The sequence below is a fragment of the Caloenas nicobarica genome, chromosome 1 (genome assembly GCF_036013445.1).
Source record: "Caloenas nicobarica isolate bCalNic1 chromosome 1, bCalNic1.hap1, whole genome shotgun sequence".
In the NCBI taxonomy this organism is placed as follows: domain Eukaryota; kingdom Metazoa; phylum Chordata; class Aves; order Columbiformes; family Columbidae; genus Caloenas; species Caloenas nicobarica.
In genome coordinates this window covers 40,656,597-40,672,558 of record NC_088245.1, presented here as the reverse complement: position 1 = coordinate 40,672,558, position 15,962 = coordinate 40,656,597, and the positions used below count along the sequence as shown (strand labels likewise).

Below are 15,962 nucleotides of genomic sequence, written 5' to 3'. Positions count from 1 at the left end.
TCCGCTGTTTTACACCAACAGAAGTGCACAATCGCATTTTGCCAATTTATGCTCGACCTGAAGGTCTGGCCCGCAATTTTTAATGTTTGAAATGGAAGCATGAACAATAAGGAAGTTCCCAGAAACAGGCAAGGCAAACCTCAGATGCTCTTCCCTTGCTGCTCACCCCACTTCCCTTCTCTTTGCCCCCACCCTCCTTGTTTGGCGTAGCGTCTCCTTCAGCCCCCATTTGCTTGTTCCGCTTTAGCACTTTCTGAAATTCATAATCTCTTGGTAAAAAAAATAAATAAATCGCTCTCTCTCTATATGTATATGTATATAACTAAACAGCTGCCACGCAGCAGTCACCTGGCCAGAGGGTCCCGTCCCTGCCAGCCCCACGGCCTTTTCTTGTCACTATAGTCTCTGTGGTGACGGTCCAGGTCGTGCCCTCAGGCAGGACTGTTCCTGTATTGCTTGCACTCTCCCATGCCTCTGAGGTACGGTACCAGAGTATTTATTCTATATATATATATTTATGTATATATATATATTTATAAATTTTTGTTTGCCTCGTTCTTTTTCTTGCAAATCCTTTGGAATTGCTGCTGTGGAGAAGCTAGCGAAACACGCTCCCCGTGCCAGTGGCAGAACGCTCCCTCCCTGCACCCTACGGACCCTCATCTGTTCCTCTTGCTGACTCCATCGCCCAGCTCCAGCTTGGACGGGAGCGGGGAGCCGTGGTCCCCTGTTCCCAGTCTGCCGGGGCTGTCCGGTTCCTTTCCTTCCCTGGGTAAGCGGGTGTCCTTGCAGAAGTCCGTCACCCACGAAGGCATGGAGAGGAAGCCCCGCGGATCAACGGTGTAGAAGGGCTTGGCGTGGTGGGCGGTGGGGCGGCGGGGCGAGGGGCTGGTGTGGAGGCTGCTGGTGCTGCTGCACTTCTTCACCAGCGTCAGCCCCGGTGGTGGGGGTGAGAAGAGGGAGGTCAGCGAGAGGCTGCTGAGGGTCTCCGAGGGCTCGCTGTTGTTGCCGCCCCCCCGCAGGCTGCTGCCCACCCCCTCCTCGTCCGAGGGGTCCATGGAGTCGTGGTGGGTGCAGCCGGGGCTGGTGCTCCCGCCGCTGCTGTGGCTGCGCTGGTGCCGACGGATGCTCTGCAGGCTGAAAAGCCCCCGGCCCCGCAGGTTCCGGCAGCGGGAGGCGGGGGAGAGGGGGGCTGCCAGGGGTCTTTGGGTGCCGGCAGCTGGCACGGGGCACAGAGCCACCGGGAGGTCCAGGGTGCACTGGGGAGAGTCGCTGAGGTTGAGGCTGTCCTCCAGCGTGGTCTGCAGGCTGCCTGCCGAGCTGCTGCTCCGGCTGTCCAGCGAGGTATCGCTCTCGGGGGCCTGGGGAGCAGGAGCGTGAAAACACAGTTCTCAGGAAAGAGGCGGGCAGGGAGCAAGAGACTTCGCCCTTTTATTTATTTATTTATTTATTAAAGATTTTATTACTTTGGGGTGTGAAAACAAACCACAATTACAGAAAAAGAGGGAAAACTCCAGTTCCTACCTCACTCTTCTGGGGGGGTGCAGCTATAAACTACCGAGCAATGCTACAAAGCACCAGCCATGAAGCTTGCTCCCTTCTGGGGGAGGAAGAAAGGCTTCAATATTTTGAGCTCTGATTTCATTCTGCTCCACAATGAGTCTTCCCCTCCTACACGACGTGCTCCACCAAAAGGAACGGGTGCTGGTCTGTGAGCTCTGCAGCCCCTGCCGCCAGGCTGTCCCTGCCCACTGGGGTCCAGGAGGCAGCAGAGCTGAGGATCCCTGTGGGTCCCCTCTCTTGGCTTCCTTGTGAACCTGCCACACAGGCTGCAGACACATCAAAACCATCAGCTGGCCAGAAATCAGGGGACTTCTGTACTTAGACCTCAGGCTCTGTACATAGACCTCCTCTAACTAAAAAACCAGCAATGTTTCCAGAGAGAAAAGAGGCCTCATAGTTGTTCTGACCAGGACTCATGGCAATGACAGTATTTAGAGTAGAAAAGTGGAGTCCCCTTCCAGCAGGAAGGGGAAACAGCTTTAATTTCCTTGTATCAAGGCTCATTAATTTAAGCTGCATTTCAGTTGTTCCTAGGAAACTGGTCTGCACTGAGATTATCACTGAGACACAGCCCTGGGAATGATGCATGTAGGACTGGAAGCAGTCTCCTGAACCATAGCTATTCAGTACAAGCTGCATCACATAATCAGAAGTTTACCGATTTCTCCTTTACAACAGTTCTGTACTTTTACCCCAGTGGTATGCCAGCTCCAGAGCTCTTTCTCTTCATGTCTAGGCTTATACCAGAAGTTTCAACACCGCAACAACTCAGCGCCCTGAGCTAGAGGCTAAATTTATCCCTGGTGAATTTATACACATTTGTACCGTGCCAAGAGTGTCTGTCGCATAGAACTAGATAACATGATTTTATTTTTGTTTTTTAGTTTGTCTGGAATAGAGTGTCCCTGTACTCCTCAAACAGGAATTGTTCGTGGAGTATCTTCTAAGAACAACAACAACAAGGATCTCTATTGGACTTTCATCTCTGACTCCTCTGCTCTTCAGAGACACTTGATCTCCCCTCAACACTTTTATTCTTCTCTTTCATTAGTGAGAAACAGCTGCCTTTTCAGAAAGAGACAGCACCTTCCTGGGATGTAAGAGCTAAGTGGGCAGGGGAAAACAGCGAGCTCAGGGACGTGGTGTGTGCATGTGCCAGGAAGGGCTGTGGAGGAGGTGGGTGAGGAGAAGCCTGTTCCAACCAAGCAGGTGCGTGATCCAGAGTCACGGCACTAAGAAGAGCCGAGGTGGCTGTGTGGCTGCTGTCTCCCTGGCTCACACTGTGGCTGCTGTGCATGCAGGTGTCTGCAGGGGACCCAGGCATGAGCTAAAAGGTGATGTGATTTTGTCTTCATGTGGGGCTAGCTGCAGCAGAATAATATTTGATTTCATGGAGCGAGAGTGATACAACACCCCTTTGCTATACAACCCTCTCTCCTCCCCATCCCTCCTGCACTCTGCAGTCCACTGTGCTCCTCCCTGACCACAAGTGGATCTCTCCTTCCTCTGCCCTCCTCCCTGCTCAGCTCCCTCTGGGTGTGATGTGAAGATCAAACTTTCCTCACAGAAGGAAGCGGAGGTCCTCACCTGATGAAGAAGTGAACAGTTCACGCTCGGCGATCTCAGTGATGCCCATGAGCCTTGCAGAGAGATCTTAGGAAGGTTGTGTGGACATGAGACTTTCTCAGGCCCTGTCTGGGTGGCAGAGATGGCTGGGTGGAAAAATTCTGCTGGTACAGGTAACAGAGGGCAAGATGCACCTGGAGAGAAGGGGCTGGGAAGGACTGACAAAGCACCAAAAGAAACGGGGAGGAGAAGACAAACAGAAAAAAAAAAGTTGAAGAGTCCTCCAATTTGATGTGGTGCCTTTGCTGCTGTTACACCAAGGGTCCTGCAAGTCCAGTGTATGGAGGATATTTAGTAACATGCACTCCTGATCAAGAAGACTCAGCCTAGTGTTCACACCATGGGTCTCACTTTCTACGCAAGGACCAAAACCTGCACCAGACTTGGAAGATCTGACACAGCTAAGAGCCATAAAGCAACAGCCCAGCTTGCCTCTCCTGTTGCTGCTCTCACAGAGGAATGCTGAGCCATTCAATTCATGTATCACCACCAGAGGACTTTGATCCCAGATCTTGCAAGGCACGGGGTGAAGGGAGATTAAAAAAATCATGGTTCGGGAAACCTGGGGACCATGGGAGGACAGAGCGTGCTCAAGAGTAGAACTGGAGCACTTCCACCAAGGGCAGACATGTATTACGTGTTCCTTGAACCTGCACCTGAGGAGCTTGGTCAGGGGGCAGCAACGTTTTACCGTGCTGTGTGGTCACAGGTCGCCCAGCTGGCATGGTGGGGGAGTCTGTCCCCACACGTGTCTGACTGTGAGTGGGTGAACTGCTGTGAATGGGAATCAGCTCTTTCACAACACTTCACATAGGCAAGTCTGAAGGAGGATATAAGATCTAGCAGCAAAAGAAGGAACTGCTCCTCATGCCATTCCTGAAGACTGACAAACTGAAAGCTAATTCTTGGGTAGTGTAACCTCACATCACATTAACTCCATTCCTGGCAGGGGGCAGGCAGGAGAAAGGCAGATGAGCTGAACCAACCCGCACTTGCAGCAGACCTGGAGAATGATGAGAGCCGTACTCACCTTTGGTATTTTCATGCTTTAGCCAAGACTGGACTGAGTTGAAAGGAGTTTTCTCCATTTCACACAGGTAACTGTCCGGGTTTCTTGAGCCATCCTCACTGGATATTGGGAGCAGGCACTCCCCAAGATCACCTACTCCATTGGAGTCAGGGCTGTCCTGGTGATCCTGCTGGAAAAAAATAAGTGAGGAAAAAACCTTGTGAGATTTAACAATAGACGACAGAGAAGACTTGTCAAAGCCTCAAGAAGGGCTCATTCTGAAGACACCTTCAGGCTAGCTAAGAGATGCTCAGGTTTCCAGCCAAAATCCCCTAAATTTAGGCCCATTCAGAGGAAGCTGCTGACAATAGCGAAGAGAACTTTCAAAAACATACATCCCTTTCTCCTTCTCAAATCCTTTTCCATGATATGTCTCTACAGAGCAGCTCTTGGAAAGTGACCAGACTTTATATTCCTCAGCAGGGCTGACAAATTCTGGATGAATACAGAGCACTTCAAACGAGCAGGGGCAGAAATACAGTGCACAGTCCAACATGACCATGACCACCTGGGGCTAACCTTGATCTCCTCAGGACTCAGCTGAGAAGTGCTGCGATTGTCTGACTCATCTCCCAGAAGTATGGAAGAGGACTTGTCTGAGTTGAGGGATAATGCTTCCATTTCAGCCAGCTGGACCTGCAGGAAGGGAAAGAAGCTGTCACAGGTCATACCTGGCATCTACATTTCAAGCAGTCACACAGTTTATGGTGGATAAGTAAGAGCCTGTAGACCCAAGATCAATTTTAGGTTATATTCCTTGGATACATCAGGTACTGCCTAACCCAGACCTGGGCTGGACAGGAGAATCCACTTTTAATGAAGGTTGAACATACGATCTACAAGCAGCCCACCATCAGTCCATGCTCCTCTAGTGCCAGAATTTGAGGAAGGAGTCCTGAATCTGTCCCAGCAACACAGCTAGCACAAGCCCCTGCAAGTAAAGCCAAGCGGGGAGAGGGCTCCCTCAGGCCAGTGGCAAGGCAGTCTGCCCTGCTGAGGGATGAGGAGTGGACCCCTTTTTCTGAAGGCCCCATGGACAGCCCTGCTTAAATGTCAAGATGCTTTCATTCCAGGGATAGTCATGCCTCTTGCAGTGCATGCCAGTATCATGCTTTTCATATTCTCTTACCTTCAATCACTGAAACCCTGTTTCCCTTCAGCTTCCCTGTGTCTTCCCCTTCTTCTCACCCCTAACCCACCCAAGACCCCAGCTAACACTATCTCCCATCCTGCTCTCCAGCCCTAAACTCACTCCTCCCACCCACTCATACTTGTGCTCTCCTGCTTTCTGAAACCAAGCCTGTCCACTGCATCTTCCTCATCCTTGAGCCTCAGCTCCACTCCAGCCCCATGCCTGACTTTGCTTCATCTTTTGGTCTGTTTCATTTTTGGCCTCTCTCCCATCCTCTTTCCTCCAAGCTTTCGATTCCCCTCTGCCTGACATCTCTTTCCCACAATGCCTGAAAAACATCCGCTTTTTCTAGTAGCCTAAACAGCTGCTCTGTCCCTCTTGTGCTTGGCTTTCCATCACTGGTCTCTAGAGTTCCACCAGTTCCTGACTCAAGAGCTATATGCTGGGTTGTCTCAGTCAGGACAGCTTGCTTCCTGGCCATTTATTTTGTCCTTCCTTGTGTTTGTGTTTGCAGAAGGCAGGTACAGCTTTTGAGCTATTAATATAAGAGCAGGTGGAACATTTGGAGAGATGACTCCTTCGAGCTGGGAGTTTGGTGGCTTGTCCCAGTGCCAGAGGCTGGAAGAGGTCTCCATCTGAGAGACAATGCACTTCGAACAAACAGGATGGAAAACCAGAGGGCAAAAATGACATCCTTACTTGGGATATTATTCTGACACAGGGACACGGTGCTGTTCAACCATGAAAAGAGCCCAAAACCAACTACTGCTAGTCAGAGCACGGACTGACCAGAGACCCCGCAATTGAGTTCTGTCAAGTACACTACACAGCCACCAGTCAGCAACTACTTGTGTAGAGAAACAGAGTCTTCCTTCGGTCTCACTTAACATGCGTACTCATTTGTTACTCGCCTAAGTGCTTGTTACACCAGAACAGCCTTACAGCTGTGCTTGCAAAGACCTGAGCGTGAAACGTGATAACATCTGCGACTACCTTCTCCATCCATAAAAAAGAGCCTCAACACAAGCCAGAATAGTCTGTTCTTCACTGAACTGCTCACTCACAAATTCTGGCCGCCCTGGGATCTGCACAAAAACCATAAATCAACAAAGTCACAAATAAACGTCATGAGTGGCAACACGGTTCACCGCTGCTCACTGGCAAACTCCTGCCACTGGCTAAACACACTATCAGTCACCAAAATGCAGATGTCTGTCAACCAGCCCAGGAGCGAAAGGAAAGCGATGACAAGAGAAGAGGTTAGCAGTATGAAAAAAATACGGTTTGTTCTTATAGCTTCCCTTACTGCAGAATATTTAAAAATCTTCTGACTAAAGATGAGGAATAAAAAAAAATGGCAGTGAAGGGAGAAGGGGCTGTCCACTAAGAGCACAATCCATGAAAACTGCAGCAACCTGAGACACTGAACCACACACACATAGAATATATCTAGTTGCAGAAGAAACCTATCTTTAAAAACAGCCGTGATTACAAAAATCCTTAATTGTACAAATAATTGGTTTAAAAATAAGAGGCCGGCAGCCTAACTAGGAAAGACACTGAGCACTTCTACTCAATGCAATAAAAAGCTTAATTAATTAATTACTTTGAGCATATGTTTAAGTGTTGTCTCTGTTCACTGTACTCAGCACCTTGACAGATTAAACTACAAATGAAATGGCAACGAACATTATTGGCTAATATGAGATTTTTTTGTCAGACGGGCTGAGTTAAGGGTGATTCACCAGGCAGCAAGCATACTATTTTGTTCGAAAACAGATGTATTGAATAGGACTAGATTTAAAAAAAAATGGTTTGCCTATATAACTTGCTGTCAATTGGTTCTCAGATAGCACAATTCTGTCTGTGTGTACAATGCACATTCAGATATGTTGATGTACAAGAGTACACTCTGATTTAATGACTATGTGCATTGCTGTTGCTAGTGCTGGGACAAGCTGTGACTGCATGTAGTGATTTCCTGTTGGACTTTCCTCAATGTTTTTTATACTATGAAATATGGATATGAATCAACCATGACTTAAAATCCTGACTGTAGTTTTGATTTATATGATCAGAAATAAAATATCTACATTTTACTGCTGAAGTTATTCTTGCAGATATAGATAATTTCTTTTCAATTCCACATTTCAAATGTATTGAAATATCAATTTTGAAAAATAATGTATGGCTCTATAACGGCCATCAGAAAATATGATCTAAGAATAATTCTTTGGCTGTGACTATTCTGTTAAACTCTGCTGTGGCTGTGAGTTGCGATTGAAGATTTTGCTGTCTAGTTACCTTGCTGGGAAGGTAAGAAAATCTGTTGGTTTTGTCTTCATTCCTAGGCAGGATACTGAAGGCTATCTGGAAGGTTTTCAAATGCAGCAAACTAGCTGCAAATGACTTAATTTTGGGGTAATCATTCTGGAATGCCTTAGAAGACCTGATTTTCTGAGAAGGGTGAGCACCAACTGCTGAATATAAGGACTTAAGTAAAGCAGTGGAAGTTGTGGTTAATTGAAAACTAGTTATTTTCTGCATTAATGCAACATCTATTTGTGAAGTGTTGCAACACTGATAAACTACAGCAATGTTTGCATTGTGATACTTTCAAAGGGAAGCTATGGGGACAAGCAGATAACTGAAAGGCTTGAAAAAATTAGAGCATTAGAACTAGGCATCCAAAGCCAAACAAAATATTGTTTTCTTCCAACATGGATAGAGAAACCTGCCAATGAGAGCTCTCTTTCCAAGCTTCATGGTTTCTTTATAAGCAATAGCAACATATCAGGTTAGTTACGGGGAAGATGAAGATTGCCACTGCTGTACTGATTTACTGTCAGATGAGCCATGCTACTTTCACACGTCTGACCATGATCATGGCACTTACATACAATAAAATTATTCCAGAAACAAAATTAATTCTCCTACTCACCTAACTTCTCCCAGACTACTTTGCTCCTGAAGTTTTGCAACCTGAAAAGACTAATTGCTTAGGAAGTAGTTTTCCAAAGCATCTGCTAACTTCAGAAGCACAAGTTTAAGCCATTTGGTGTCCTGCTCTTAGCAACAACCCATTTGTCAGCTAACAGGTTCTACAGCAGAAAAGAGACTCTCAAACTTTCTCAGTGGGCCCATTTTTATTTAGTTTTTGCTCAAACTAATTAACTGTTTTCACCACAAACCAATCCTTGCTCACAGATGGTGACTCTATTCAACAAGGCATTTAAGCATGTGCTTAATTCATCAACCTCAACAGGGAATTAGCAAGCACATGCTTAAAATGAAGACAGAACACATGCTTATATCTCCCACTGAATTGCCCCTGAGTGCTGTCATTGGGGTGAGATCCTTTGAGTCCTCTGTACAACATGAACTTGAACCTCTGCTTTTCTTGCAGAATTGAACACAACAAGAGCTGCTAGGATGCATTCACAGTCATTTCTCTACAGCTCATTCGGTCCCTCCTGACCTATGTCCTGGCACATCTCACCTTTCCACCACCTCAGACATTCCCCCATGGCTAAGGAGGGCAGGCCTGTACTAGAGGCAGCATCAGCAATTCATGACAGATGACAAACACAGGTCAACAAGCTCTCTGTCTACACAATCTACAGCCAGGAGCACACATCGGACGACCTGCGGGCATGTGGGTGTAGGTGTGCGGGTCTTGGGGGGAGAGTCCCCTCACGCATCCTCGTACGCAGGTTACCTCTTGCTTGTCATGGTTACACTTCTCGCACATGGCCGGCGAGGAGTAATGATGGAAGACGGAGCCCGATAGGTTATCGATGATCATTAACTCCCCGTCGAAGGAGTCCTTAATAATTAAAGAGACACTGTCCAGCCATAAGTTCTCCTAGGGGACAAGAAAGGGGGGAGGATGGGAGAGATCATTTTAAGAATGCTGAGTTTTTTGCTTCAAAGTTTCATGTGAATTTGGGGCTGGGTTCTCCACCCTGACTCATCTGGAGCAGCACATTGTTCTGCAGGTACCTGCACAGGGTCACTGGGGGAGCATTTGCTCCTTAGAGTGTGTAAAGGTGCCAGATCTCAATGCAAAAGAAATAAAAAAACAAAACAGGAGGAACTGTCTTTACTCACTGTCAGTGCACCACAGCACTACTCACACCTCCCTTCCAGCTCTGCTGGAGCGCTTCACTCTTGATCTGCCATTTCCCCTGCTCTCTTCTCCTGAGCTCCCTCTCCGATTTGCTCCTAACAAACCTTTAGCTGATCTGCTCCATCTCTCCTCTGCTGGCCCCCAGGTTCCTACACAATGATGACAATGAACAGAACCCACTGCTGCACAGCCTTGTCCCCAAAACGATGCTACCAGCTGAAAAAGTCTACTGCTGAATGTAAACCTCTCACCCTAAGGTGGAGGCATCTATCTGCTACTGCTAAACCCTCAGTCATCTAGGCTCCCCAGCTTCTCCCCACAGCTACTTGCTGCAGTCTGGTTGGTAAGCTCAAAGGTGTACTCACCTGTGCTGGAGAGTAACATCTCATGCATAGGCGTCCTTCAGGATCTGTTCTCCCACCTCCTCCTTCTGTTCCTGTTCCTTTTCCCTGTCTTGAATTTGTGGAGCCTGACTTGCGGGAGCACAGCCCATGTGCAAATTCCAGCTCAATCTCGGCATCCATCTCTGCATCCTCCTGAGCCTCCTTGTTACTGTCATCAAGATGTTTCATGAGCACAGCTACCACCACATTGATGAGGACAAACTGGGCTGTGAGCACAAAGCTGACAAAGTACAGTGGGGAGATGAACTGCAGGTTGCTGAGGCAGCTTCGGTCATCGTGGCTGCAGTCACGCAAGGTATCCTTGAGGCGAGGTTGGGTTTGAGAGGGAACGATGGAAGGAAAGAAGGACTTAAGTAAGAATACAAGCTTGGCTGCTCTTTCTGTCTAAAAACTCTGACGCCAATGGAAAAAACAAGGCAAACATTTCTATCACCCCACACCCTTCGTGATCATAAGGTCCTCAAAGAATCTGGGGTGCTATCTGATCATATGCTCTCTGCTGCAGAGCAAATATGTCCAAAGCTGTACAGAGGAAACTACTTCCAGACCATCATATGTTGCTGCCACTGTAACCCCCCACGTGAGGAAGAACAAAATAAGCAGTCTGGTACTGCCTTCTCCCATCCAGACTCAAAAGCACTCTATGTGTTCAAAGACCTTTCATCTCTCCATGTCCTTTGAAGGAAGAAAGTATTTAGTTTGGATTGCCCTGGTAACTCTGCAGATGGGTGCCATATCCAATGCACCTACATTCAGGTTTGCTAAGAGGTCTTATGACAGTGGATGTTCCCTCTTAGACTGGACAGTCTTCTTGTCCCTCCCAAGGACAATTTGCATTTTTCTCAGATGTCTGCAGGACTAGATGAGCCCAGGGTCTGAGTTACCATGGCAGGGAGGGAGATTCTCACCTGAGCAGGGACCTCATCTAGCAACTCAGTTTCTGTGCCTATTCTGTTTTCTAGCCCAAGCATTGCTAAACAGATCACACATAGAAATTTCTCTTTCCCCACCATAAGGACATCCACACCCCTGAGGCTCAGTTACCTTCATGATCCCATTCCAGTTGTCGCCTGTGGACACCTGGAAGAGTGTGAGGAAGGCCATCCCGAAGTTCTCAAAGGTGGCATGGCGGCTCATGCCCTCACAGGGGTTCTCATCATTGCATACTGAAAGGAAGGGGATCACAGCTATCAGCAGAGGACACATTAATGGTCCTGAGATCAACAGCAGGTACTGGGGAAGGGGACTTCAGGCTTCTCACAGCCTGGAGACCTCAGGTAATGGCATCAGCACCCTGCCCAACAGTTGGCTGTTGCCCAGCAATACAGAAAAAACCACTGATGTCCCAGCCCTGGGATATAAGGCAGTGTAACTCAGTTGCTCAGGGGTATCCTCCCAACCTGCCATTGTGCTGCCTTTCTTCTTCATCAATATTCCATGACAAGAGATGTAAATAAACTTTCCCTGAATTTTTCTTGTAATCTTGAAGGCAATATCAACATAGGCGGTACGGAAAAAGCAAAAGTTTAATAATGAAAGAGAAAGCAGATGCTGCTTTTATTTTGTTAGGCTGTTAGGACAATAACAACTTAGTGGGAAATTCCTCTTACATTAGTTATGCATAAGGGAGAACGAAGGCCATCAAGTACTTCAATCCCTTTATTGAATTAGTACTGATTCTGAGAAACATCAGCTTCCCAGCAGGTCTGTAGCTCACACTGGAGCATGGTCTGCTTGAGACTTACCCAGTTTTCCAAAGAGCTCCACTCCTAGAGCAGCGTAGATGAAAAAAAGTAGCATGAAAAGGAGTCCAAGGTTTCCCACCTGAAAGCAAAGGGCATGGTCAGCAGACCCCAAAGCCTATTTCATCTGTACAGGCAAGTGTTTCTGTCTTTCAAAGCCTGAAGAGAACAGCAGCAAATTCCGAGTGTACAAATGCAACCAATCAATTGCTCAACACTAGGGAAATCACCAGTGGTGGTATCAGTTGCAACTGGACTTGAAGGATGCTCTTTTCCCAGTTGCCTCCGCTCCAGCAAAAGCTCTGGCCAGGACTGACTAAAGTGTGCAGTTTCTGGGCCAGGTGAAGACAAGCACATTGGAGCAGAGGCACACAAGGTGAAGTCAGTTTGACTGAGTGAAGGACAAGCTATAGATTACAGCATACAGACATGTCCTGCAGTGCTACATGCGCCACCAAACTGCCTAAATCCCTTGAAATTTTGCTCATTTGAAGAGTGCAACAGCAGTGCTCCAAAGAGACAGGGACACAGGTACACCAGCTCCTGCCATGAGCCAGACAGAGCATGGTGGGGCAAAGCACCAGCTTCATATGGAGGTTACAACAGGGCTTGAGGAAGGAGTAGGCAGGCAGAAGCAAAGAAGGGTAAAGAGGCACTTTTGAAATGTGTGGAGAGGAGTAGAAGAAGAGAGAAAAAGAGACTATGAAGGTGTCAAGAGAGGAAGCAGAGCTTCCTTTGCATCTCATGAAGAACAAGTCAAAGCCTGATTTCTGGGCCTCCAGCAGCTGCTGTTTGGAAAACCGCCGTTGCAAAGATTGCTACTTTGTGGTGCACAAAGGCAGCAGTGCCACCAGCAATAAAGGCACTGCTCCCAAGTCCTCTCTCTCCCAAATCACTGCTTGCCTCTGAATCTCCTGCCTCCCAGCATGTGGGGCAGCTGGGTTAGATGTGAGGAGCAGGAGGAGGTTTTGGAAGAGGCAGGATGAACAGTAACAGAATTGCCAGTAATAGCTCACTGTTGGTGGAGCAAGGGAAGTGGTATATGGGTGTTTTTGAAAAACCGAACAGTGTCTGGCCTAAATGCATGTGGTCACTGGGCCTTTGCTAGGATCATCCATTTCAGGAGTCTAATTTAGTTATTGCAACTGCTGTGCCATCCAAATTCAGGAGAGAAATAATATGATTCAGTCCACTCACTTCCCTGAGCTGCCAGATCCTGGCTCCCTGCATGCTCAGTGGAAGGAATTATTTCTGATGACTAAATTGGATACCATAGTAAATGCTGCAAACACACACTTCTGGGTCTGTGTCTACAGGGCATGAAGAAAAAGAAGTTAATAAAACTTAGCTAAGGGCAACATTTCCAAAGGACTCTTCAAAATTGAAGCTCTATTCGCTATTAAGAATTGTTGCAGTGTAACAAAGACAGGAAGGGAATTGAAACAGGACAAGTGGAGATGCCTTCTATGCCATTAGCAAGCCAAAATCCCTGACGTGAGTCTGTGCCCTAGGAACAAAAAGAGAAAGTTCAAGAGGAGGAAAAAGTGCAAAGGAAAGGACAGCTTATTTTAAACTGCTTCTTTTCGCAAAGCCAATAAATCTTGAAGAATAATATGAGAGATAATTCAGTTGTCCCCCGAAGACCAGGGTATAAAATATGGAGACTAAATTCAATCTTTTAACTGTTAAACTGGGGGATTTTAGCCCTGCTTTAAGTGCAGATTTTTACACAACTTAACTATGGAGTGATTTTTGATCCCTCTTTTATATAACTTTATTAAGTGAAGCCAACCCGTTACAGAAGGAAGCAAAAGACAGTCAATAGGAAGTGGATTGATCATAGGCTTTGATGCTGGAAGGATTAAGCACTGCTTGTTATCACTTTCCAGGGAATACCTAGAAGACAGACCTTCAAATATCTGCTTGTGAGGGTTTTGTGGCAGATATTAATGATCCCCGAAAGACCCAACCTATCATCTTGGTTAGCAAAGGAGCTGTACAGGAGACAGAAAAGCCAGAATTTATAAAGTATGGAAGAATATATTAATACTTGTGGTTTGTGGCTAGGATCAGAACAGGGCTCAGAGGCTTGAACTGAGATCCCAACTGTGCTTTTTGCCATCCAGAGCAAAACACTTCACTGCCTGATGACTCAGTTTCTCCATCTACGTGACAGAGATATGAACGCTTCCTCCTCTCTTATTAATTCTCTATATTTTTGGGGGGATAGAAGTTGACTCTCACCATTTACATGCAAATATACTACAGAGTCCCCTTCCAAGGGCTTCTGTACACTATTTCAGCCAGCTCTTAAGATCTGTGTGCATTTATCTGGGTTACAGAATAAACACGCCACAGACATGCAGATGCTGGATCTGGAGACCTGCTTCATTCCAGATCCTTGCCTAAGAAAAATCAGCTCTTGTGGCTCCTGGAACAGAAAACAGCAAGGTGCAAAGAAGCTGTACTGAGCCAGCCTGGGCCAGCAGAGACAGAACTAATAAACGTTACTGGCCCAAAGCTGCCTGCTATAGGAACATGTTTCATCTCCTGTTCCTTCCATTGTCCAGCATATCTCAGCCCCCAGCTACCCTGGATAACGATATTATATATTCTATATATGAATTGTATAATGATTATTATTAGACAAAACCACAAATTATTATTGTTTAATAAAAAAAACATGGAGCATCAGGCAGAGCTCAGGATCCATAAAAGATCAGTGTTTCCCCCTTGCTTCTGTGCCATCAGATTTCTCTAATTCAGATTGACATTTATTGTCACCAACATCAGAAGTAAACTCCTTGGGTAACTACTCATGCTGTTTTCAGATTGATTCTCAGCTCTGCATCACTCACCAAGACTGGCACATTAGCTGATAAATCAACTGACAAATGCCCGTGCATTTTGATATCATGCAATACAGCTGCCTGCTTAGGGCCTGTCACAGCAGTGGTTTGATGTATGATCAGTAGAGCCACTTGGTGCCATTATTCCTTGCTTAACAATTCTCTCTCAAGGATCCAAAAGGAAGGGGACCAGTCTCCCTGGCTGCTCATCCATCACAGAGGATCGTCGCAGTGGGCTCGAAGCCTGTGTAAAGCACCGTGTCAGCATCTCATTCGGGAACAGCTGCCACTCACAGCTCATGAAATCCTTCTGTCTAGCTGTCTTGCAGTAGACACTTAACTGCCGGCTGCGTGAGCCACAACAGAGCGCGTCACTGCTTCTCATACACGAGAGGCTCAGAGATACAAAGGGATCCAGGAGGAGATAGGAAGAAAAGAAAGTAGGACGGGGGAGGCGCTAGCTAAGAAAAGAAGCGACAGGAGTGCAAATGAAAGAGAAGGGGGCAAAAAGGGGCACAGGCAGGGAAGGGTGAGAAGGGCAGAGATGCAAAGACCTCCTTTCCTCCTTAAATGGCTGCCAGTTACTCTTCCCATCTGATGGAGAGAGGAGCTGGGGACTAGCTGCAAGCAGTCAAACACTAGCTAGAAGTGATGGGAAGAAGTTTGCCCTCACCCAGAAATCAAGCTGTGTTTCATTCACCCACGGGAGAACAGAGATGAGCTGTACCCCTGTGATTGACAGGATAACCTGGACAACATCTGTCTGAGGATAGCTGTGCCCCCATGAATGACATGAAAACTCAGACACCACCTTCAGGCAGTTGCCTGCCCAACACAGTAGACAGCACTTCCAAGACTCTACAGGAATTAGCCCTTTGGAAAAACGGTGCAGAAAAGACAAGTCATTGGGGAAGCTGGTTTGTTTTACCTGTGGCAGGGCTTGAACAACTGTATCCAGCAGTGCTCGCATTCCTGTGGCCATCTTCAGTAGCTTCAGGACTGCCACAACAAACACAAGAGAAGCGTCACTCAGACTGAGCTCCGAAAGTCCATCCTTTGTGTGATTTGTTAATGGCAGTAGTGCAAGACAGATGTCCTGTCTCTCCTTGCCCTAGAAAAACTGGATTTTCCCCCTCGACCCCCTCCTCCCTTTTCCCACTTCTTTTGACTGTACAACCCCAGTGTTCCTTCTCCTCCAGTCCATCTCTTTCTTACTGAATACTCTGTTTCTGTCATCCATGACTATTGAGCTTCTTCTGCTTCACCCAGACAGTCTGGCCAAGAGCCTCCCTTTCTCCCAGCAATGTGTATCACAATTCTCCCTCTGGTTTGATTTTTCATTCCATCACTTTCTCTTCCTCCAGCCACCACCTGTTAAGGCAGCTTAGAACATCTTGGACACCACCAGGAAGATTCAGTTCCCTCCCTCTGCAAACTTCAACCTGCTT

The 15,962-nt window shown here is 47.0% G+C and overlaps 1 protein-coding gene across 1 annotated transcript in view; it reads right to left on the bottom strand.

The window, feature by feature from the left end:
• Window positions 1–659: 659 nt before the first annotated feature.
• The window catches only part of CACNA1I (calcium voltage-gated channel subunit alpha1 I), a 159,278-nt gene continuing 143,975 nt past the window's right edge, over window positions 660–15,962 (bottom strand). Inside the window, exons 28-36 of the mRNA XM_065626922.1 lie at window positions 15,443–15,513; window positions 11,669–11,747; window positions 10,968–11,089; window positions 9,885–10,223; window positions 9,109–9,255; window positions 4,778–4,894; window positions 4,220–4,388; window positions 3,151–3,347; window positions 660–1,361 (exon numbers count right to left, since the gene is read on the bottom strand). Coding sequence (XP_065482994.1) covers window positions 660–1,361; window positions 3,151–3,347; window positions 4,220–4,388; window positions 4,778–4,894; window positions 9,109–9,255; window positions 9,885–10,223; window positions 10,968–11,089; window positions 11,669–11,747; window positions 15,443–15,513 — 1,943 coding nt within the window. The remainder of the gene's footprint in view (window positions 1,362–3,150; window positions 3,348–4,219; window positions 4,389–4,777; window positions 4,895–9,108; window positions 9,256–9,884; window positions 10,224–10,967; window positions 11,090–11,668; window positions 11,748–15,442; window positions 15,514–15,962) is intronic.